This window comes from Drosophila santomea, chromosome X, assembly GCF_016746245.2.
Source record: "Drosophila santomea strain STO CAGO 1482 chromosome X, Prin_Dsan_1.1, whole genome shotgun sequence".
Classification (NCBI taxonomy): domain Eukaryota; kingdom Metazoa; phylum Arthropoda; class Insecta; order Diptera; family Drosophilidae; genus Drosophila; species Drosophila santomea.
Genome location: NC_053021.2, coordinates 14,709,512 through 14,735,560, shown reverse-complemented (window position 1 = coordinate 14,735,560; position 26,049 = coordinate 14,709,512). Strand labels below are relative to the sequence as shown.

General features: G+C 36.2%; 1 protein-coding gene across 1 annotated transcript; it reads right to left on the bottom strand.

The window, feature by feature from the left end:
• Positions 1–1,015: 1,015 nt before the first annotated feature.
• Positions 1,016–25,484, bottom strand: LOC120457037 (uncharacterized protein MAL13P1.336). Its single transcript, XM_039644204.2, is given in 9 exon segments — positions 1,016–6,029; positions 7,719–7,784; positions 11,443–11,666; positions 11,991–12,172; positions 12,247–12,354; positions 12,446–12,781; positions 14,501–14,546; positions 18,861–19,391; positions 25,467–25,484. Coding segments are annotated over 8 exon segments (2,214 nt in total). The 5' UTR covers positions 18,938–19,391; positions 25,467–25,484; the 3' UTR covers positions 1,016–4,854.
• Positions 25,485–26,049: the final 565 nt, after the last annotated feature.

Genomic DNA, 26,049 nt, shown 5'->3' with positions numbered 1-26,049 from the left:
ATTGCATAACACTAATTGAAGGCGCTGCGCAAACGTGTAGTGGCTATCAGCAGTCAGCGATCCGGGAAAAGGAAAAGAAATCACATCGAGCGGTTTGTTTACCACTTGGAATGATATCAAAATATATGTATGTACCTTGTATACTATGGTATGTTCGATACACTTCGTAATTCGTAGCAAATGGTACTTGTTACTCTGGCACTTGGCGAGATTTTTGATTTATTTATTCGCGCCACTAGAGAGATATAAAGATCGGCGATGATATAACTCCTTGGGTGGGCAGAAAACGAGTTACTAGTTACAGCAAGCCACTCAAGAGTGATAGGTGTGTTGCATTCAATTACGTGTGACCGATAAGGAGTTCTGTGCCATTACACGAAATTCCAATTTCAATGTTATAGCAGGGGTCAAACCTCTAATCAAACATCTTCGTTGCGCCTTCTGACTTCTCAAGTGTCAGCCTTCAATTTGTCAAAAACGTAGATAGTACCAACTGAGTAAAACTTGTCATGCGATTTGCTCAAGAATGCGGCTTATTTTGGCTGGAGCACGATGAAACACATATTTTTTAAGGCAAAAATATTTGCGTGTTCTGACATATTTGTCGAAAAAATTATTCAAAAAAGAACTCTTTAAACGGTTAATTTAATTTCAAAACGATTGGCATTCAAAATTGTACAATTTTATTGTTGGTCAGTTTTTGCAAGAAATAATTTTCTACATCCACAAAAATAACCTTTTGATAAATTTAAGCCAAGTTATGGGAAATAGAATAGAAATATGAAATAAAATGCCCAATCGATTGACATTGGCGAATTATACTTTTAAATGTTTTTCACAAAATTCAATGATTTAAAAAACTTAAACGATCGCTGTTATCGAATCCACAGTGCTGTTAAGTTGCCCCATGCTATTAAGCTTCCACCTGCTGTTAAGCTGCCACATGCTGTTAGGCGCACTGTTACCCCGAAAAAGATCCCATCTCTATGAAAACGGCCGTTACTTTTGCGTTCTGTTGAATTTTAAATGTTCTTTCGTTTATTTGCTCTTCTTGTAATGTGACATTCTTAAGTACAACAATTAGCTGCTAGTTTAATATATGTATATATGTGTTGTTGTATAAACGAGTTAAAATTCAAGTTTTTCATATTGGGTTTTCCCATTTTCTCGTGTAGTTTTACGGACTACGAACATTTACGAGTCTGTCGGCTGTCTTTTGTCTGTCTGTGTGTGTGTGTGTCGTTTAATCGTTATATTACGTTACATTACGTTTATTACTTTTAAATATTTAGTTATTTCAAAAAAATTTCCGCTCGGGGCTTAATATTTATAATATATATATATATATATATTTATGTATGTACGTTTTGTATACGGTATAGTTAATATAATTGTTTTGTCGAATATATTCCCTTTGTTTGTTGCTTGCTATTTAAACTGTTGTTTTGTTCCACTAAACTTTTGTTCTATGTATGAATGTATGTATGTATATTGCTTTTAGGTATGCATTTATTTGTAGGCATTTTATAGTATTCTTTCTTCTCGATTTTCTTCTTTACCTAATCTGTATTTTATTTCGTTTCCTTTATTTATTTATTTTTTTTTTCTTTGTTGTTGTTTCTTCTGTCGCTTAAGTTGGTGTTCGGTATTTAAAAAATCTTTCATAGGGCAGTTCACGTTTCAAATACAATCATCGCCATCCGATCTAGTGTTAACCTCACTATGCAAAAAAAAAAATGACTTCACCTCTGCGGGCGGTCGTATCTCCTCCTTCTGGTAGTTGCCATTTGTTTATATCTATGTATGTCTCATTTTTGTATTCTTTGAATTGTATATATTTTCTCGTTTTTTGTATTTTTTGTTTTCTTTTTTTGTTAATATTTTATCTTAATTTTTAGATGAAAGATGAGCGCTACAAGGGGCACTACGTTTTGGTAAAGGCTAAGAGGAAATAGAGCAGATAGATGGTCGAAATTGAAACCACGAAATAATACCAAAAAGTTTCATAGGATAAAGCGCCTATATCTGCCTAACTTCGATCACTTCTTCAACGGAAGCAGAAAAAGAATATATCTATCTGAATCTGAACCTATATCTGGGGTCTGTCTCCATAATCTCCGCTTGGTTGAGGTTCTTTTCAAGTCGTTTGTTAGTTTTTTTTTTTTGTTTTGTTTTTTTTTTTGGGTTTTCTTGTATAATATATGTTTATATAAAAAACGCTTTGTCTTATGCTAGAAAAAAAATTGTATGCATATTTCTGGTATTTTGGTTGTTTCTTTATAAAAAAGATTATTACCTTCTAGACACATTTACTTTGATATAAAAAAATGTATAATGTATATTCCGTTACTTAACACGTTTCATGCTTTAAGTTATTATTGAACAACATTTTAAATGTATTTGCGATTAGGTTTTCAGTGAGGTTACCTTGTTCTACAACGTTAGTTATTAAAATTACCAAAAAAAAAATTCTATTCAGTTGCTGCGCCTACATTTCGGTCTCGGTATTACAACAAAATTAGCTTGGCTCCTTATGAGTAAAGAAAAAAATTCTCTAAAGAATTACGAGGAAAAAAAACTTGTTTCATCAAAAAAAAATCAAGTTCGTTTATGATTTGCCTTTCGTCACATGCTCAAAAAATAGTCACAAAAAAAATATTCGCTCATTTCGCTATCCAAGAAAAAAATGAATATTAATATTTACTTTTGGTTTGCCGTGGCTTAATCTAATTACACGAGACAATCGACGCTAATCGATGCACGCAAAGGTGCATGTATGAGTTCTGCTTCCGATTAATTCGATATATCCGATATTCGTTATCTATATATCCGCTTACGCACTAAGGCTACTGTGGTTGAGACTATTTGCATTCGATTTAAGTGAGTTCGACGCCGCCTTCCCGACTGGAGGAGGGGCTGGCTTTAGAATGAATGTCGCTTACATAGTGATTCAATATTCGCTTTCGATTTTGTGTATAATTGTTTGCATTCGCTAATACGCGCTGTCGGGTTTATTTGTATTTATTTTTGCTTTGTTTTTGAATCGTTACATTTAGTATTCAGCACAACCAAGCTGTAAGTGTTTACTGTGAGTCTGCCTCTTAACTTTTCCATCTGCATGTTTCGCTTAAATCTAATCTTTGTTTATTACTCTTAATTCGTTGACTTATAGGTCACACTAACTCGGGGGAATACAAAATTCTCGGGTACAGAGTTTTTATAGGCTTAAGCATAGGTATAAATAAAAAGAAAACTCAGGGGTAATGTTGTTTGTGTTGAAAATGTTTATTAAGTTGCCTTAAATAATGGTTTTTCTTAGTTTCTTGTAAGATTTGTTTTTAGCCAGAGACATGGTAGTAAAATAATAAAATAAAATTGAAATTCTGTTTTTTTTCCGTATTTTTTTTTTGTTAACAAATTAAAATTTTTCCACAAATTTTTTGTTTCTTTATAAGTAATTAATAAAAGTATTGATAGAATTTTGCAAAAAGGATCATCGCATAGTTTGTAGTTTAAAAATTGTGTTTCTCTTTCATTGACTTATGTGCCTACACCGAAAAAATATTTGTTGCCTGCAGATGGAGTGACTGGTCAATTGAGAATTTCGAAAACTGTGTCGAACAAATAAAATAAAACATAAACGTAAAATAAAATACAAAGTTAAAACGTTATCCATGCGTTTTTTCGAATTAAGTTAAGTTTAAGCAATCAAACCAAGTCACTCCTTTGATTTTACGTGTTTTTTTTTTCGTTACTTTCGATTGTGTCTCTATTCTTTCTTTCATCTTTCCCATTCGGTTTTCTCTGATTTTCGTTTTGACGGGCTATTTATCACGTTTCTTTGTTAGTCGCTTTTTGAATGTTACTTTTTGTTTTTCTTGCTGTCACATGCTCAAGTTGTTTCGTAAAATAAACTAATAAAAAAAATGGATTTCAAAAAAAGTATTTATACGTATTAAAAAAAAAACATATTCATTATAGCTATGAAAAAAATTGGGTTTGTATTGTAATTTTGTCTGATTCTCTTTCTCCTTCTCCTTTTCCTACTCAAGCGTACTTCTAGCTAAGTTGTTTGTTTTCGTTTTATATGTATGTATGAATAAACAGCCTGAAAACTTGAGCATGTCCAGTCATTTTAGCCATTTCGTTACGTATAATATAGACAAAAAAATTGCATTTATAAATTATGAAAAAAAAAATAATATGTATTCATATATCTGGATTAACTTCAGCTATAAACATACACGATGGCCGTGTACGTTGTTGCGGCATAGTTCGCGCCAAAAAAATCAGTTTCAGACAGAGAAAAAAAAAACAATCGGAGCTTATGTCATCACGCCTATAAGTATGTTTTATAGTATAGATATATATGTGTGTGTTTGTATAATATATTTTGACGTTTTTCTTTATGATTATACGTTATAAATATGTGACAAAAAAATGTATTTCTCATAGGTTTTTTCTCTAAGTTTAAGCAAAAAAAGATCTCCTTCTTCGTCGATTTCTCATTCTATGTATATATATATATATAATTATTTATGATTTGTATACATATACGTGTCTTGCCTTAGAGCTAGTTACAAAAAGAAAAAAAAAGATTCCTCCCAAAAAAAAGCACAAAAAAAACCAACTACAACATAAGGGTTAAAGTGAGGAACATACAAAAAAAAAAAATAGTAAATTAATTCTTGTGGTTTGAGAACATAAAAATTTGGGTTGTTGTATATGGTTTCGATGGATGCTGATACTACGATGATCAATATAAGGTATTCATAGTTATGTATATATAAATTTCTTTTATATATTATATATAATTTGAAGATTGCCTTCATCATACGCTTCTCAACTCTCTGGTTATGTACGCCATAAGAATCCGACATTTGCGGAGTTTGTGGATGATGCCGTTGCCGTTGTTGAAGTGGAAGTTGATGCTGCCGCTGATGTTGTTGATGCTGCTGTGGTGTTGTTGAAGCTGTTGCTCAGATGCAGCTGTTGCAGCTTGAGTGTCTGCTGATGCAGTTCTTGTTCAGTCGTCGACATATTAAAACTGAAGTCGTGCTGCGGCGAAGTGTGGTGATTATTAGTGTTGTTGGTGTGTTTGCTGCAGCTGTCCGTATTGCTGTTTCCAACGACGTTGCTGCTGCAGTTCTTGTTGTAATTGCTGCTGCTAGCTGCATTGCTGGCGAAGTTGCTGCTGCTAGCTGCATTATTGGTAAAGTTTCCGTTGCTGTTGGTGTAATTACTGCTGCCAGAAAGATGGTTAATGAAGTTGCTGCTGCCTGCCGAATTATTGGCAAAGTGACCACTGCTTGTGGGGTTGTTGGTGAAGTTCCCACTGCTTGTGGGATTGTTGGTGAAGTTCGCACTGCTTGTGGGGTTGTTGGTAAAGTTCCCACTGCCTGTGGGGTTGTTAGTAAAGTTGCTACTGCTAATGGCACCGTTACTGGTGAAAGCGCTACCGTTGGTGTAATTGCCAGTAAAACTATTGGAGTGATTGGAATTATTATTGAAACTATTGTTGTTGCTTATGGCAAGCAACTGATTGCCAAGACTGCTACTGCTGCCATTGTGCTGTGAGTGGCGTGATTGTTGTTGAAACGGCGGCGAAGATGGCATAGTCAATGGCTGCTGTTGTTGTGATTGTTGATCCTGCGGCTGTTGCAATTGCAATTGCTCCTGCAGATAGTGAAGAGCAGCAACTCCATTCTGACGTATTGTATTGAAGTTAATGTTATTGGTGTTCGTCGTGTTAATGTTATTATTGCTTCCATTCGGACTTATATTGTGAGCAGCAACATTGCCCAGGCGCTGTTGTTGTGATTGTTGTTGATGGTATTGCTGGTGGTAAAGTAGCATGTTGTTCTCGTTGCCATTACCATTGCCAATACTATTATTGGAGCCACTGGTGAAGCCCAACGCCTGCTGCTGATGTTGAAGTAGTTGCTGCTGCTGTTGCGGTGTCAATTATAAGTAAGGATAATGGTACTTCCTGCGGTACAATCCGTCAAGCAAATCGGCAAAGTTATCGCCTAGATTGATGAAAGGTGCGAAAGCGAAGAAAAGGTTAAAAAAAAAACAAAAATTATTAGTATAATGTTTCAATAATGTTTTAAGTTATCATGCTCTATATAAACAAGTACATAAAAAAAAAAACTTATTATATAACTTATCCCTTCATTCTGGTAGAGCCCTGACTTAACTAGCCTAGGTGAGAGAGATTAATTAGGTTTAGTATTTTTTTTAGAGAGTTTTGTTTGCCTTCTTGTTTTTAGATGGTGTTGGGTTGGTTAGTGTTTATTGTTGTTTGGTTTCTTGTATTTTTGTTACTTTTGATTTACTTTAGGGATTTTCATGTAGTTTTAATTCAAGCTGAAGTTTTGTAATTGCGTTATATTTATTTGTTTTTTCTTTTGTGATTACAAAGGTTTTCCCACTCGATAAGACACACGATTAAAGGGTTTTCGTAATTTTCATCAAACGTGCCATGTTTTCTGTTCTGTTTCCATTTCAGTTACGTGGAACTTTTGGGATGGGACGGGAATTGGATTGGTGTTATCAAAATAAATTGATGACTGATCTGGTGATGGGTCTATTTATTTATGTGTGTTTTATGTTGTGACTGATCTGTGGGCGTATGTCAAACACTCACATACAAATATTCAAGTGCGTTCAAAGAACATTAGCAAGCAAAACATGTCTTATATAGTTGTTAATTAATATCTAGTTGGAGATTTAAACAGGTATTTGGTTTAGTTTAGTTTAATTTTTTTTTTTTAGCGAGAAACATTTACGAACTGGATAACTTTGATGAAGTAGGTGAAGGAGTTCGCAGAGCAGACAAAGCAGACCATTAAGGGGATTTTGGATTAAACGATAATCTAATGAAAAACACTAAACAAAACTTTCAAAACGAGGGGCTCTAAGAGATCTCGGTTTTAGTTTTCATAAGGGGTGAAGAATATTAAGCACAAGCAAACACAGGTTTTGTTAGCAATTTAACTCTTTTGGGAAGGCCAGCATTAGAATTTTAAATACAATTTTAGTTTATATCTTCTTTTGTTTTTTTTTGTTTCAATTTGAGTTCGAATTGGGTTTCATCTAGAAGTACAATTTTTTTTTGGCAGTTTTTCAATTGGAACTTTTCCAAATAGCGCTCTACGTCCCGGGAAGATGCTCGAAAAGAAAAAAAAGCGTTAGAGCAAATGCCAAGGAGCCAAAAGTTTAGCCTTGTAACTAAATCCATTTTTTAGAAAGAGAGATGGTTTTAGTAGCTGGATGATGACATGAGAGAAAGTAATAACGAAAAACATGGCACGCTTTAAAAAGAAAATTCGGCTTCTTTTTCAAGTTTTTTTTTTCGTTATAAATATATATATTTTATATAGATTGATGAGAAATTTAAAAACTGAAATTCAACATTTATTTTCTGTCTTCTCAATTATGTGGGAGCGCATGAGTGTGCGTGTGTTGTGTGCGTGTGTGTCTGTGTGGGGTGTGCTCTCTTCTTGATAGACTCTACTTATATAAATTATAGACTCGGTTATTTGATTTTTGATTTTGATCTCTCGGCTAGATCTGTCTTAAGGGCTCAACAAATAAAAAAAAAAAAGCTCTATAATTATTTGCTTTTCTGCGATAGGAAAGCAAGAAACTATGCTAGTTTACGACTAGGAGTAGTTTTAATTAGAAATATAAGTATATAAAAAAGGAATAATTACTATCGAGACCAAAGATAGCATCGCATATAGCATCGAATAATGAGCGTAATTTTTCCATAGCTCCGTCTATAATGAAAAAAAAGGAACAAAACGAAAAAAAAATTGTACAACTTGGATTAGTTGCGGCGCATATTGAGTTTTTTGTGGGGTTGCTTGGTTTTTGGATGAAATGGGGGAATAAAAAGATTGTTTTTTTATGGTTTATAGAGATTATTCAATTATTAAGATCTTGTCTTTTCTTTGTTTTTCTTTTTTTTTTTAACACATCTTTTGTCAACAACAATCAATGAAAATGAGATGAGTCGATCGATTTTCCTTCGTCTGAGAAAAGGAAAAGCGATCGGTACTGGGTTAGTGCTGTGAGTAGATAAAAATACAATAGAGTATCTACGGCTTGGAAACAACAAATGCGAAATACAATAAGAAACACAAACTACGGGTTGAACTAGAAAACGGGAGTCCAGTAACTAAAGTCAAGCTAAAAAAAAAAATTAAACCAAACTAAAAGTGAGTACTTTTAATCCAAACTGTCTTCGGCGAAAATTTCCGAAGTTCGAAGATATTCTTGCCATTGATCAGGGGAATCCTTTAAATATTTCTCACGATGACCATTGTATTGCAAGGATATCGTATTATACTTTCACAAGCTTAACAAAAAACGTAGCGTTCTGTCTGATATAAATAAATAAATAATTTTGGCACATGATAGGCTTTGTGAACAACTTATAAATCTTTTTCAACCTTTTCCCTTTTTTTGGTTTTAATTAAATGCGATTTTTTTTTACCAAAAACTGAATTTTTGTATAAAGGTCAAGATAAAATCAAATCGTTTTTTAGCTATTTCATAAATCTCTCAAAGTAAAACAATGCAAATGATATTTTGATAAAATGGAAAACAACAACAACAAAAAGCCATTAAAAAATATAAGCTAAGGATCCAACTAAAATAAATGGAGGGTTAAGCAATAACTACAAATAAGTTCGGATAGTTTTGCACATTTGTTGCTTGGTTTTGGTAGAAATTATTGTAAATGCAATTATGTAAATATATAAAATTGTTTCCTTAAATATCCACACTGAAAACACTGACACGGAAAAAAATATACAAAATAAATTTGGTTATGCGATTTTTTTGGATTTTGATTTTTTTTTGAGAGCACTAGGCAGAGATGAGTAACAAAAAAAAAAAAAACATAGCTTAGCACACAGTTTTCACTTGAAGAAAATGTTATTATGAATTACACTGGCAAAAAAAGTTTAAAAAAAAGTGTTTTCTTTTATTTTTGCACTGGAACCGATAAAGGGGTGTATGGGTTCATAGAGAGAGACAACAATATGTTGATGGTTTCGTGTCTATTTTATCGTTGATATTTCGATCCATTCATATAAAAAAAAAATCACATCAAAAAAATAGAAAAAAAAAGATGGGGGTTTATGAGAGGGGGGTTCTGAGAGGTTCTCTTTTTGAGAGGGGTGGTTGTGTGACTTTTGGCAGCACCCCGTTATCGTTTCGGTTGAGTGCGCGCATACTTACCATGCGCCTTTCACTTCTTTCTAATCACTTTCACAGTGTCTCTGTCTGTCACACAGTCGTCCGCCTCTCTCTGTCTCTTGTGCCTGGGTACTGTAACTGTAACGGGAAATCTGCACTCGCGCTCTCGTTCGTACCCTCTTGCACGCACGCGTGGTAGATGGGGAATGGTGATATATCCTGCCAACACTCACTTGCCGTCTCATTCTCTCGCTCCCACAGCACACGCACACTCGCACACACATACACACGCACTCACACAAGGCAGATAAGCAAGATCAAAAATAAAAAAGAAAAACAAAAAACAAAAAAAAAAATTGTGAAAGGAGTCTGGAAGAAAAACTTCCCGTTGCAAAGTATATGACATCCAGATGCAACTGGCATTTTCCAACACTGCATTTTTTCAAATTAGCTTGAACTTGAAAAAAAATAAAAAAAATTTGCAATTTTGGTTTTTGGTTTTATGTTTGTTTTGCTTTTCGCCTTTTATTATATTCAGTTTCTCTGGTCACACTTTCGGGATCTTGTTTTATATACTTGATTTTTGTTTTGAAATGCTTTTAACGCACTACAAACTAAATAATTATTAAAATTTAACGCTATTTTATAGAATAGGTTTCATATAGTGAAATATATATGTATATTATAAGTATATCTAAATAGGTTTCTTTCCTTTTTTTGTTTGTTTTGTTAATTATTTGTGTTTTTCGTTTTTGTCGATATATGGGATAAACTTGATGATAGAAGATAGCAGTTGGAAAAACAGAAATACTACAGTTTTCTTGTTTTTTTTTTTTCATGTTGTTTATCTTGCAGTAGATTGTAGTTGTTGTTGTCGCTGGTAGAGATGGGCAAATTAAAACCAAAAAAAAAGGCGTGATTCGATTTCAATATTATTGATGCGATCTGAAGATGCTGAAGAGGTAAGTGGATCTAAAAAGGGTTACAGGTCTAATGCTCGGCAACGCTTTAGTAATTTTTACTCCTTTAGATTTGTATTTTATATCGTGATTTGTTTTACTTTTATAATTCAGTTCTGATTGCTTGATTGCAATATTTGTTTCATCATCTGTTGTCTCGCACCAGTCTTTTGTGTAAACAGGAAAAAAATTTACCAAAAAAAACTTCAGGATCCAAAAAAAAAAAAATTGCACACTCTTCTCTTCGTTTAAGTGGGGATATATATCATCTTTTTTAGTGGGTTATGCTTCTCTTGCTTTTTTAATTAGGTATCGATTCAGTCCTTGGTTGGTTTATCTCTTTGTTGTTAATATATATTATACATTATGTGCATTTCGGTGTATTATTGTTATTAAAAAAAATTGCAGCTTTATGTTTTATTATTGTGCTGTATCTGGGAAAAAAAAAAACGTTTTTTTTTTTCCACTTCGGAACACACACACATAAAAAAAATGTTTTAAAAAATGTTTTTTGACGAACACTCCTACGCGAACTTTTCTTCAAGTGCTAGTTTACCGTTTTTTGCCTGGTTGTGTGTGTGTGTGTACGTGTGTGTATTTGTGTGTTCTGTTATCAAATTTGTGAAAGAAAAGCTTAAGATTTAAGCCTAAACAAAAAACGTTGAGTTTCCGTTTTTCTATTTAGTTGTAGGTTAGTATCTAAAAATTACTTTTTTTTTAAGATTTCCAAATAATTATTTTTAATTTTTTTTTTAAGAGTTTTGTATTATTTTCCAATTACACTAATAAATTAAAATACAATTCAATTTTTGTTTGTTTTTTTTTTATCCAAATATACGACATATATATTAGTATAATATATATGCACTGCGAAATTGCAACAATAAATTGAATCAATTACGAATTACCGAGTTAAGAGCAAATAATATAACTAATTATGCATTCATTTTGTTGTTGGTTGTTGGTTAGTGTTTTGTTTGTTGTTGTTGGTTGGATTGTTTTTCGTAGCCTGCTGTTTTGTTGTTGTTGTTTGTAATACCAAAAAAAAAGAAAACAAAATGAATCAAGAGGTTCAGATGTAAACACTCTCAAGATTAAGTGGTATATATGTACTATATACCCAGCAGATAGCTCTTGATTATATCTGTGTGTGTGGCTTGCTTGTGTGTTTCATCTTGTATTCGTTTTTGGGCTTTTGTATTTCAGATAAACTTTTTGGCATCGAAATAGGGATGCGAGTTTTGGAAGCGTTGCTGTGATTTTATTGATCTACCTCTGTGCACCATGTTGTTGAATCCAGCGGCCATATGTGGTGGCGGTGGTGGTGGCGGCGGTGGGACATTCGGCGCAGCCACGCCCATCTGCGACATAAAGTGGGCCGCCTTCGCCTTGCCGTGCTCCTCGGCCAACCGGACGGACAGCGGCTGCGATCCGCCCTCGGGTATTACGTTGTTCAGCGCCGATATGGCCTCCTGGGCCTCCTCACGCTTGTTGTACCTGTATAGTTTGATTTATCGATCGAAATAACACACACCGTGGATGATGGCAAATGAGCGATGGTTTATAAAAATGAAAGAAAAGAAAGAAAACACATAATGAGCCGGGTGTTGAAATAATAAGCGGAAAACCTAATAATACAATTGGCCAAAGGTTATATACATTACATTCAAAGGTTCTTCGAGTCGATAAATTCTATACTTCCAACCTCTAATTTGGAGTTGTAATCACCAGAAGAGAACATTGGACTCAGAGAACCTCGAACCTTTAAGTCTGCTGATTTAGTGCACATCTTAAGCATAGTAAACTTTATCGGTCACTTACCGTACAAAGGCCACACCACGAGGACGACCTGTGAGCTTGTCACGCAAGATGTTCTTCTGCACAATGGAACCGTACTTGCCGAAGATCGTGTCCAGCTGATCGTCGGTTATGGTACGCGGCAGATTGGTCACATACAGATTGGTGTCCTTGATCGATTCTCCGCCGGGACGTGCGTAGGAAACCTGTTTGAATATTACATAAAAATGGATTAGTTATATCACTTTTTAAGCCAACTGGATCTCTTTAAAGATCTTACCTTGAGCCGCTTGTTGCGCACTGTGATGCCATTCAGTACTTTAATTGCACGCTGCGAGTCCATTTCCGATGTGAAGTCCACGAAAGCATAACCAAAACTGTAGCCAGTCTGTTGGATGATGTTGGTGAAAATTGTTTAATTGTAATTGGAGTTGGGAATATTTTAGTTAACTGATATATAGTTGGTAGAGGACACTTACCTTATAGTCTCGCATGATTCGGCACGTGTTGATGGGTCCAATGGCTCTGAATAGGGCGTACAGCTCGCGATCGGTCATGTCCTGGGGCAAGTAGTTGACAATCAGGTTGGTGTTGCTTGCCCGGGGATCGTTCATGAGATCATCGCTACCGCCGCTGCCCAGCGACAGTCCGCAGAGGTTATTCAGCGAATTGTTGCTGGCCATCGGCGGCAGGTGGCACATGTTGCCGCCCCCCAGATTGTTGGCACTCCCACCATTTCCGCCGCTGCCGCCGCAGCCGGGGAAATCATTGTAACCGCGACGCGACGAGGAACTTGGAAATGAAAATTCTGTATCCTGTGGCGAGAACGCATAACGTGACTGTAATCAGATTAACCATACAAAGATATTCTAGTGTTGTGAGAAGGCCTCATATCGCTTGTCTTGGGGTTGATTATTAGTAGATAGATTGATTGATTGATTGATTGGATTGGATGGTGGTTCGTTTCGGTTGGGTTCGGTTTGACTTGCTGCTGCTTGGTTGTTATATTTTGACGAGTTCTCAAGTTCTCGAGATCGATATATATTGGATATATCGATCGTTGCTTTCGGGTCAGCAACAACAACAACACACAACTTGGTTAGTGGATGAGGTGGCGAAGGTTCGGAGTGGCTTAAAACGTAGAAATCTACGACAAAAACGCTAACGGTAACAATATTCCAAATGCAAATCTCCCGAAAAATCGTTAATTCTTTCAATTTCATTGGTTAGATTTAAGGGCGTGCTTGAAACTCGAGTGCAGCGATTTTGAATTGTATTTGATTTTTGATATTTGATTTAAGCATTAAATCGAAACATTCTCTTGCTTCACTGTACTGTATCCGTACTGTGTGTGTGTATTGGTTTTGTGTGAGCTAAACGGCATTCACAGGGTTGCAAAAACCAAAGAAAATAACATGGAATTTCAAGAAATGCATAAAATGTTTCTTCCCTTTTCTTAGTTTTCTTGAGCTTTTTCTTTAGTGTGTTGTGTTAAGTCTGTTTAAGTATTTCTTTGAAGGTGTGTTTTTTTATTGCTGAGGGTCTGTGTCATTGAGGTAGACGAAATACAGTGCGAGGCAAAAATATAATGACAATGAGCCAGAAGTCAATCAAGTTAGTTTTCTTTTCCTTTGATATTTATGATTTGAATACAGTTAGAATGAACATGAAGTGCACTTTTTATGCATATGATGGTAGTGGTAATGTTAATGGGTTCTTTTCGTATCAATTTGCACTTTTTGGTGTCATCTAATGCGATGGCATCAAGGTGTGTCCAATATTTTTGCTAGTCAGTGTGTACAGACTGCGCAGAACGGTAAACGGAAGCCAAAGCCGAGGCGGAAACGGAAATGAACACGGAAAGGGAAACGGACAATGTGGCAGGGCGATACCTAAAGGTTTTTCTATTAAAAACTGTCTTAGCTTTTCATGGCTCATGCAGGTGAGTTGGTTATTTTTGCTTGGCATTTGTATTTCTGTGTGTTCATTGTTTAGATTATTCTATTTAAGGGTTTTGTATACGTATATTTATAAGTTGTTTGTGTTGTCGTTGCTTGTTTATTTTGTTTCTGTTTGTTTAGGTTTTGTTGTTTAAGTTGCAAACTTTAAGTTGTTAAGTTGATTTGCATCATTATCAATAAACCAAAATGAAATTGTTCAGCATCCATAAAATAATTCAGTTATGTTTTTTTTAGTATTTGTTTGTTATTCAAAAGCGTGTGTCCCCAGAGCGTTCATGAGACAAACTCAATAACATACAACTATTAAATAGTAAAAGGCATAAAATTTATATTATTATTATTATTGTTATGATTATCAAAAAACGAAAACAAAAACGAAACCGAACAAAAAACAAAATACAAAAGTCAGTCAATATCAAATGCATTGCCTTGAATTTGGTTTCAAATGAATAGCTTTTGTCTCATCGTACTTTACTTGATTGCTTTCATGCAATTGAAAATGGAAATTTATCGCTAACAATAATTATAAATTTCAGGCGTAAGAATGTGTATATAAATGTGATGAATACTAACCATTCCGGATGGCAGAGAATGGGACATGCCAAATCCACGCCCTCCGCTGTTCGATGAATCGATTCCATTTCGTTGGGGAAGAGAAAATATCGATTAGCATTCAGAGAAATGATGATGTTGTTATTGGTTTAGGTAAAATACCATTTAAAATTATCAAAATTATATGTATAAAGCGCAATTTACTATAGATTATTAAGCTAGTTTGAAAATATCTTAAAAATGATTAAGAAATGTTTTGGCGCTGGATGATTTGACGATTCTTTTCTTACCACTAACTTAGGCTTACGACTATTGTGTTCCGAGAACTTGCTGCAGAGTACAGTGAACGGTCTCGTTTGCAAATTATCACAAGACTTAGATTTAATTTTAAAGAGAAAACCAGTATTGGTTCGTAAAAAAAAAAAGGAGAAATATGAATGTAAAGATTTTGCAGTTTCTTGGAGAATATAACACAGCCTGACCCTTTAAACGATCCCTCAGCTATATTCAACCGTAAATACTGCAAAACCCTCATTTGCCATAAGATGAAAACCAATAGTTTTCACCTTAAATGTTGGCACTTAAGAAAAGCATGATGTATTTTTTTTGTACTTTCGAATCACCGAAAAAAAAGAAAAAAAATAATCATGGGACTAGGCTAGTAACCCATTGTTTATTTCCAATATCGGACACTTTGTGTTGGAGCACATTTTCACTTGAAAAAAATTTAAAAAAATAAACACTTTTGGCACTTTTTTTATCACATTAACAAAAAAAATGAATAGTAACTTTGATTTCTTCCCACGTCGAATTTTGGCTGCAGATCAGTTTAGATCATACATTTACATCTAAGTTAGGGCTTATATTGAAGTTTATAGTATTTAACAAGCTGTGTTTCCCCAATATTTCGCGATAATATTATTATATATTTGGTTTTTGCCTTTGGCTTTAGTATAGTCTTAGAGTCTTGTTACTTACAGGGCTTTGGAGGTGTCCTCGATTCAAAAACATTGCGTTTCGTTGGCGAGGAGACCATGGGGGGCGGAGCTGGCGCGTTTGCCCCCCCGTGCAAATTAAAACTACATACTATCTAAAGAGTCAGTGAGTGTCTTTCGCTTGTCTTTTCGGTGATAATGGTGGCTGCTTCTTTCTGGGCTGTGGAAAAAAATGTCTACACACGATTAAATTCAGCTGCGGTACAACGTCGATGATGGGCGTTACATAATTTTTGCTGGAAAGGGTTTTTTTTTGGTTCTTGTTTATGAGTTGGGTGTTCTTTTTGTTTCTGGGGTATATGTGTGTGTGTGTTTGTGTGGACAGGAAGTTTTTAATTTCACTATATGTACGAAAAAAATAAGTGAGACTCAGAAATCTCAAATACTCGCTGGCAAGGTCACACTATATTCATGAGCTTGTTTTCATTTTGCACAATAAAAAAATATGCAAAAAAAAAGGTGAGACGTATAAGTCCCAATTACTCCTTGGAAAAGTCACGCTTTAAGTTTTTCTTTTTTGGCATTTTGCTTTCGTTTTTAATGAATATTGCACAGTAAAAAAAAGGCAAAAAAAAGAGTGTCACTAAAAAATCTGAAATAGTCGTTGGCAAGGTCACTCTGCGCTGGTGTTGATTGTTGACATTGTTGATTGATGCGATACTGATGCTGCTGCTGCTGCTCTGCTTGCGGTTTGATGTTTTAGTATTTGTAGTTGTGTGCTCGGCATTTTATGACCTTGAGCAAATGTTGCATTTGCATTTGCCTTTTGGCTTTTATTCATTTGCTGCGGATACTCTCGCAAGAGGAAGTGAGATGGTCAGCACAGGGATTCAGAGAGTGAGAGAACTTTGGGGGCAAAGGCAATTTGTCGGCTATATGCATTGGGATATGTTGGGGCCTTAGGGTTTTGATTTGGTTTTGGGGGCTGAGAGTGTGAGTGTGAGTGAGAGTCAGATGGCGACGCAATAACCACAACAACAACCGGTGCTTAAGGCTAGTTATAAACTGTAGAATCTCCCAACACATGCGTGGAAAAGGGACAACCATACATAACCGTACATAACTTAAGGCTACTGCATGTCAAGGTCCTGACACAATTTTCGCACAGCACGTGATGCACTAAATTTGGAGAGGGCTCCCTCTGTGGCTGCCTCTGTTTACATTTCATCGACTGCTGAATAATGTGCCATAAATTATACGACCCAAAAAAAAAAAGAAAGGGGGGAAAGAAGAAGTAGCTCATAAAAATGTCACGAATGACGCTGCTTCTGCATTTTCTCCATTTATTTTATGCCCTAGGAATATCATTATAGAAATCAGACCACTTCTTGACCCCGCTTTTCATTTATATATATATTTCTTTTTTTTTTTGGCAGCAAAAAACAGTCAATTTGTCATTTCTTAGGCAAAACTTAAGGCTTACGTTCTAATGAAGATCTGGCGATGGAAGATATATGGATAATGCGAGGCGAGTAAAGAAAAACTGACCAAAAAAATAACACAAAAACGAAATAAAAGGCATTTAAGGCAACAAAGTAATTATTTTTTGGTACAGTTACGCCAAGCAGTAAGTGTGAAACAGAGACAAAAAACAATAAAAAAAACAAGAGATAAAAGAGAGAGGAACAGTTTTAAGAACATTTACCGGTACATTGTGAGACTGTTTAGGTTGCACAATCCGCACGATGAGAACGTTTTTAGGCCGTTTCTATAATCCTCTTGCCACAAACGAATTGCCCAGATACGGATACATGTATCTGCCTTGTTCTACGCGTGTATATGTAAGAGATATATCTAGTTTCGATTCCCAGCGGAATCAAAACGCTTCTGTTGGCCCAAACATGGCGCGCGTTCGGTCTTTGTAAATGCAGTTCGATCTCATAAATGGTTCATGTGTATATATATATATATATATATATTTACTATATATAAATATGGAAGATTGCGTTACTATACGTTGTTTCACGTTGATCGGTTAACATTTTAGCATATTGCTTATCTTTTATCACATACAACTGTAAATATAGGACAAAAATAAAGCATGTCGCGATTACGAAAACACGCAGACGACGATCAGCTGATTCAAAGTGAAAGTGTGTGCGAGTGTGGGATAAATGCGAGCGCATGAATGTATGCTATGAAAAATGGCACAACGCAAACGTAACAACTAGATCGAACGATTTATATGGTAGATACAGCTAATGAGGGGATTCCTATGCAATGGAAAAAAGTAAGATCTTTTCATAGGGGTTTGCTTGGAACGAAATGAACATTTTCTAGGAAAAAAACATACAATGAATTTGCAATTGGGAGCGGAGCTTTTCAGGGGCGGGCTTGTTACTCATAAGGGGGTTCACCACCCCCTCTTAAAACGATTGACTGTTTTTTGCTGCACTGTTTCGCTATCAATGTGTTTGTGTGTTCGTTTGTGTTGATTGCCCTTTGCATTTAATCGATTATTGGTTTTCGGTTATCATTGATTGCACCATCTAGCACATGTAACATTTAATTATACTTATATGAATGCTCCTTGTTGTTGTTGCTGCGGTTATTGTTATCCATTCCTGTGGCTGTTCTCGTTGGTTTTCTTTTCATTCTCTGATAATATCAGAGCGCAAAAATAAAACAAAGAATCAAGTGAACTAAAAACCAAACAATGTGTGGGTGTGTGAATGTGAAATGAATAGGGGGTTATAACACCACTCAATATGATTTCCTTTTTTTCTGGTTTTTGTTGTCTTTGCCAGCGACATCGACAGCAAATCGATAACAATCTCAAGATCTTATCGACTGGCAATCGACATCCTTCCCTGCACAAATACCAATGCACATATGCCGACAAGTTTTGCTAGTAAGAGAGATTTTCGAACAAGTAAAAAAAAATTGAACTTTCATAACCAATAAATCTAAATCTAAAGCAAATATTAACGTTGACTGTAAACTATTTTCCAGCAACAGGGAATTTTCTTCTTCGTACAAACTATTCAAAAAAAGGTTGGGTTGGTCAGTTTTGTTCGTTCGCCAAATAGATCTGGGTAGCAAAAAAATTAGGTAAACACTGTATCATCTTTACGTTTTGTGTGTTTTATGTGTGGGAACGAATGGGCGGAAGGGAAGAGGGGATGGGGATAGGGACTAGGGTACTACAGTCGAAATTCTCTAGCGTACAATTATTAGTTATCAAAACGATTATTACATATGTACTACATTGATCACAGTTAATCAAAAATAAAAACCGATAAATAGTTTTTTTCAAAACTTTCAAGAGAAGTTCGACTGAATGTTTGAGTTTGAAATTCGAATGGGAATCGAATGGGAAGATCAAACACAAAAGTTATGGATGTGGCTGGCGACGAAACGTAAGAACTCAAGTTTTAAAAATTTACCTCGACTTGTTGTTGTAGCCATATGGGGGATAACCACCGTTATTATTGTTACTACCCGGATTATTGTTGCCGTACATATCCTGAGAGTTGCGAGTGTGTGTTTTTCGAATCAACAAAAGTTACACCCTCGATCGAAGGTGAGTTTCGGTTTTAAGGGAAAAGGATGATGAGGTGAATTGGAGTTTCAGTTGAATTGAGTTGAGTTGAGGCTAAGAACGATGATCGATTCGATCGATCTCCTCCTCGACTTTCAATTGTTTTGGCGCTCAGCGCTCTCAGCTGGCCTGCTGCTGTCGTTGTTGTTGTTTTCCTGCTGCTTCTCTTCTGCCTCTGTTCAACTTTCTTGTGTTGTACTAATATTGCTGTTGCTCTCTTTCTCTTTTTACATGTGTGCACGCACACTGTGCTTTCCTCTCTTAAGTCCTATGGGGTTTTCTCTTTGTGTGTGCTTATTATTGCTGTTCTTGTAGGCGCGCTGTTGTAGTTGTTGTAGTAGTTGAAGAGTTGATAGAGTTGTTGTTGTTGTTGGTACTAGGAGTTGATTGATTCGATTTAGTTTAGATTCAATTGAATTTCCCTTATCTTGGGGTGGGGGAAGGGGTGGAATGGGTGGGTGGTTCTACTTATACACGATGGCAATAAAAACATGACAAAGACGTGAGTTGTGTGCTGCGCGATTTCATGAACGAAATACAATGAAAAACTAACAAATAAGTAGAGAGAATCTCCGTTAATCGTATCACGCATTGAGCTGAATTTATGTGTGTGTGTGTGTGTGTGAGTGTTTAAAACTAGAGTTGTCAGGCGTTAAGTTAAAATCAAGGTATTCATTTGAATACCCTTCTTGTAGCTATTGTTTACAAGCAGATCCCCAAAGAATATAATAAATTTGTAAAACTTTGTATAACTTAAAAATACACTTAACAAAGACTTAAATTCTTAACACTTTGCATACAGTCGCTGATCCAGGGTTGCCATACCACAAGTTAAAGCAAACGATTTCTTAATACAAGACACTAGTAAATAAGCTGCGCATTTATACAATATTTTGACTAGCAATCAAAGTGACTAAATATAACACCACATACCTGGCCATCTTAAAGTTATAATAAGACGACATGGTCGAACAGGGAGTCACAGTATCGAAATTGAAATCCATAGTGGGATAATCACAAAGTTACGTTTTTCAACAAATTGAATGTAAGACACACAAGAAATCACAAGATCACTAGATCAGGACACAAGTTGGACTTGTCACGAGTGGAACTCGACTGAAGAGGTCCTGCGGGCCAACGATCTATTTAAGGATCGACGGAGGGGTTCCGTACGAGTGGGCGGTGGCTGGGTGGTTGGGCGGCAGGTAGAAGATCGAAGGAGGCAAGGTGCGCGTGCCAGTCGCGTGGGCTACCTAAAATCCCACGAATTGATCCCGCTAGGAAGTGTGCCAGGCGTACTTTCTTGGGTGGCCGGCTGCATCTCGCGGATCCCCGATTCCCGATTCCCGGATCGCGGATCTTAGCAGGCAGGCAGATGTTCCGCATTCTCGGAAGCTGGATGCCGGCAAGGTGATAGCCCTACTTTTTATTTTTGGGCCGTTGGGTGGAAAACGCCGAAAGGTGGAACGTGGCAAGCTGCAAACTGCAAGCGGCAAGCTGCAAGTTAATTACTTGGAAGCAAGCTGCATTTTGTATCGCTACCCGACTTAAAAATTCGTTTAGTTCTTAGGTACAGAGATTCCTAGAACGTATTAAACTTTCACTTCATGACGGCAAATCAAATTAAATTAATCACTAAGATTCCATATGGAATGAGCAATCAAAACGATTCTGAACCCATTCCAACACAATACTATTTCCATATCTTATCAATCATCATTAGATGTCTATTGCCTCTGCGTTATCTTAATATGTCACTAATTAAAATTCTGTTTTTGCACTCTACTCAAATTGGAATCAAGCATTTGATTTATTAAATATAAATCGTTAGAAGTGTCATATCGCTATTAACTTTAAGTCCATATTAACATAAACATAATCCCCACCATAAATAACCCGTTATAGATCCTATTTTCCAGCAGGCCAATTGCAGCTGCCTTTTTGCTAGGATTTTGTGACAGGGGCAGGTGAAAATGCAGATTTACCTCCCGCTTATAAAAATGCCGGGTGGAAAAAATTGTGCTGCCCAAAGAACAAAATACCAAGAAGCGAGATTGCAGAGCAGGAAAATTCCTTGCCGATTTTCAACAGAAACTTTAAGGCAGTCAAGGTGTTTGGTTCACTCTAATCGAACGTTTGCTTTACTATAATCGAACAAAATACGGAATATAGTGCAAGAAAAACAATGTTTAATTGATTGCTAACTCGGTGAAGGTAAAGTAAGTAAGTAAATGTGGTCATTCAGTTGTACTATAATGTTTTTAAAAATGTATATTTTAATAATCATGGCTTACAAAAGAGTGCACTAAATAAATAATTTAAATCAACTGCACTGTACTAGATAGATTATCCAGCTAGGCAGAATGTTTCTGAATTCACTTCCAATCTTATCAAGTAACATTTCCAACAAGCTGTAGCAGCAAGCAAATCCATTGGATACTATATCTATATACATACATAAGAATTTCGCCTACACTTTGGGATCCCCCAGATGAAAATAAAGAAAGAAGGGGCAACTTTTCTTATTCCAAGGAAGCGAATGGGAAGCCAAAACTTTGGGCAAACAGAGGAAAAGGAGAATGGAAAATACGAAGCTGCGGAGAGACAGAGCAACGGCGAGAAGAGAGGGGGGAGAAGAGGAGCCAGAGAAAACGAGGGCAGCCAAACGAAGGCGCAAAAGTGGGTGGGGCGGCCTAAATCACATTGGGTGGCTCAGAAACACAAAAACCAGAATAAAAGCCGGGTGGAATGGGGTGGTGGTATGGTCACCAAATTCGAGGGCTGCTCTTTTCCCATTTACAACATACAGCAGCAAATGCCGAAAAAAAAGAGGAAAGAAAAACAGAAGCCCAGGGAAGGAAAATGAAAATATGTACAGAAATATATAAAACAGAGTGTGTACCTCGCCTTTCCAGAGTGAAAACGGAAAATGCGGAAATAGAGAAACGAAAAGCGTCACAGGCTGTGAATTTGGAAAAAGCAAAAGGTTGGGGGGAAAATACAACAGGGTAACCTGAAGGTCGGTCTCTCCAAAATAAAATGGGAGAGCCCAGAAATGAAAGAAAATCCAAACAGAAGTAATCGAGTACCACAGTCCCATAGACTTTCCATATGCAGATGGGTGAAAGCTAAATCACTATGAAATCGAAAACCAAAATAAAAGAAAGTCGTGTTGGAGCGCACACAACTTTTTGGTAATATCATTTCCAAGGGTGGTATCATATTAAAACTAAAAAATAACTAGTTTCAAAACGATTTCAAAATATTTAAACATATGATTTTTGTAACTGTTAAGTGATTCAAAACAGCAAATAATAACGCAATGACACACAAGTTCAGTGAATAATTAAACAAACAATCGTGTACTTGATAATAATAAACAAAAAATGTAGCCTTTCATTGATTTCATTGACACCATTTAGCAGGCATTTTTCACCAGTGTACGAGGGAAAGAGATGGGGAAAGCGCCAGCGAATTGTAAAGCAATAACAAAATGCCAGAAAAACTTTACAGTTTGATAACAGTAGTCGGCTAGGCTAATTTGGAGCACAGTTGTGTAAATAGAGCAGCACTATTATGCACTACTCGAGTGAGCGTGTGTGCGAAACAGCTGATAAAAGCCCATTTAAGTACATTAGCTTGTATTTATACATACACACATATATCCATAGATATATGCATGTACACATCTCTGCGTCTAACAGTCGCTCAGCTGGGAAAGTGAGTCATGTACCCGCATGCATGAATGGATCTCAGTCTGGAAACAAAATCACAACGGCATTGCCAGCCACAATCAACGATCCATCGAACATTCCAGCTGATCGTCAGCTTGGATTGTTGTTATATACATATAGTTGTTATTGCTATTTCAAGTGTATCCAAAAGCGTAAGTATGTGTGTGTTTTTCAAAACATTGAGCGAGCTTAACAAGTACAGTGGACACTTGACATTGAGGAACGAAAACATAATTTTTATGGACTTCTGCTCATAATTATATTATTTTACTTAAATACATTGAAATACGAATATACAAAGCTACAGATTTGCCCTTCTGATATAAAAAAAAAGACAACTTATGTACATATCAAAATGCACTCTTTTAATGTGATGCTCAGCAGCTGCATTATCTAGAGACAACTGTGGGGAAGCTTTTATTGATTCAATACCAAATAAGGCTTAAAACGGGGGTGCAATGATCATGGTAATTGTGTAACGTGCAATTTGCGCAAGGGAATGACCTCAGTGGAATGCAGAAAGGTGAATTAAGAGTGTTGGGGGGAAGTTGGGGTACTTGCTACCACCATTCCAGTATACGTTTTAATCGAACGATCGTTGCGACGCGACGTCATTGCCAACAGCAAGAAGGGGAATGACCCACGGAGAGGCTGAGATGAGGAGAAGATAAATGCAGCTGCCCTCTCCTCACCACTCCTCTCCCATTAGCCAGCTGCAACTTGGGAAACAAAAACTACGGCAGCTGAGCGTGCGAGAGAGACAAAAACAGTGAGCAAAGCGAACGTCTGTCCCTTGCGCTCTCTACCTGCCTGGAAATGTCCTGGATCCCTGATCTTCAATGGAACAAGGAGAGCCATAAAACTAAAAGGCGCGTGTCGCTAACGAGGATCTTTCAAATGGTGTGCCGTTAACTAAAGCTATATAAACACTGAACGAACTATCGACAATTATTTTAATTGCAGATGCTCTGGGGAACTCCAAAATATGCCATATCTTATCTTGTAAGCCGAAACACGAGAAAATCAAAGAACACGTTGCCTTCAATGGTAACAGCTGGCAATGCCGTCTACGTAGGGCCAGTCGCCACAGTCGACAACCAAAAAATAGGTCTATTTATCGAGTTTGAAAAGTAATTCCAAAGCTCTCTAGTGAATCATAAAATGCGACATTCTAAATTGTTTCTAAGAAGCGATTCAAGCTAGAAACATATTAAATAACTTTGAATTCAGATAATTTGACGCTGTTAAATATAATTTGTTTTTCCCCTTATACATACATTTATTGGATTTTCGTTAAATGACGTTAAAAATGTTTCTAGTTAAAATCCTAATAAAAGCGAAGGCAATTGAGAAACTCCACTAAATGCGCAGCAGAAAACACATGGCACATTTGGCGAAACAGGAAGTAATATGTATACAGGATACGCATAAATGTAGGTAGCTGAGTTGCAGCGGAACTAAAGGAAGTGGAAAAAGGAGACGCAATAAAACTCAGGTAAAGCGAAATATATTCCTGTATTTTCGGTCCTCTTCAACTGGACGCGACTGTATGCATGTGTATTGTTGTCTTTTTCGCCCACTTTTCGTTATATCTTTAACTGCCCTTGCGTTTCTCTTGTTGTTTCTTTGGTCAAAAAGCTGTTTGTATGCGAACAAAAAACTTACCCAGAGTCTTAGTTATTATTATTTAGTTAGAGACTAGGAGGGGAAACAAAAGAATTAAACACTCACACACACGCTGCTGTATGTACACAAACATATGTACATATCCCAATAACTTACTGTTTATACAATGTATGTATATGATTTTTGGGCGATGTTTCTATGTTGCTATGTACTACACAACTGTAACGGAAACCGAAAAAAAAAGAAAAAACAAAGTGTAAGCCAAGCGCATGAATCGCCTTGCGTCTGTGTGTGTGTTTTTGTGCGTTGCGGGTATATACACGCACGCTCTCTCACGTAGGCGCAACGGACACACACACATATATACATGCGAATGACGAAGCCGCAAACACAGGAAAAAAAAATAGTACATGAAGTAACAACAACAGCAACGAGTGGATGGGAGAGAGAGAGCGAGCGAAAACGGCTTTGTTTTTGCTTTTGCTGTTGTTGCTAGTGGTGGGAAATGCTGAATGGAATTTTACAACATGTTTTCGGCTCGTTAATCGTTTTTGCACTCTACTTTCAGCTCAATAACTTCAAAAAAAAATCATATACAGCAAAAAAAAAAGAAACAAAAACAGCGAGTATATGTATACTGCTCTTTACTCGCTCTACTCAGATGTACATATGTATGTATTTGAGGCCAACAATAAAAAAATAACATGTATAACTTGAAAAAAGAAAAGAAAAACTGCAAAAATGCTTGCTTTTTGGTAATTGTACTACTACAATTGCGTTATGATCTATGCGCATTTTTACAATGTCTGCGTGTTTTCCACTATAATTTTCTCTCCACTTTTCTCTTTTTTGCGTTTGTTCATTTCATTTCGCTTCGTTATATACACTTCACGTCACGCTAGAAACCCAGTGTATGTATGCATGTTTGTATATACATATGTACATGCTGCAGTGTTTCTGTGTGTGTATTGTTTTTTCGCTGAGCGTTTGTCTTCTCACACTTATTCTGTAGCTACACTTTGCACATTGCACATACACAAACACAAAACATCGTCTTTGTCGTGTTTATTAAAACATTTAAACTTATTCACTTGGTTCGTGTGGCTGATTTACGTGGCGAGTGACAGGAGAGCAAAGAAAAATTACCAGAAAAAAATTCACTGCGCGACTTTCCTCCTTGGGCAACAACAAAGCAGTGTGCACGTTTCGCTTGTGTCGGCCCATTTATGCTATCGGTTTTGGTAGGCGTTAGGGTGTGCCTGACGCGTTTTTGGTAATTTTACTGCTCACTGGTCTGGTCACACTGGCTATTTACACACTGCAATTTAGCTAGTACATCAACCAATTAGTGCATACACAGCCCCGTTTAGCGAAGTTCCACACCTTTACTGAAGTCGTAACGGTCAAATCAAATTCAAAAGTGAGAATTCAAATCAAGCTTAAAAGTTTCAGTTAAACAATTGGAAAGGAAGTAAAAATAAAAAAAGCTGAAATGTGCTTAGCCTAATTTTTTCGTAAGGTTTCCTTTATTTAAATTATTAAAATGTTATTTAAAACAAACAAAGTAAAATGTCAATAAAATTATATATGTATGTATGTGTTTGCAACCAAAAAAAAAGTCTATATATATACATTTAAAGCTTAACAAGATGTACATGAACAACATTTGAAAGT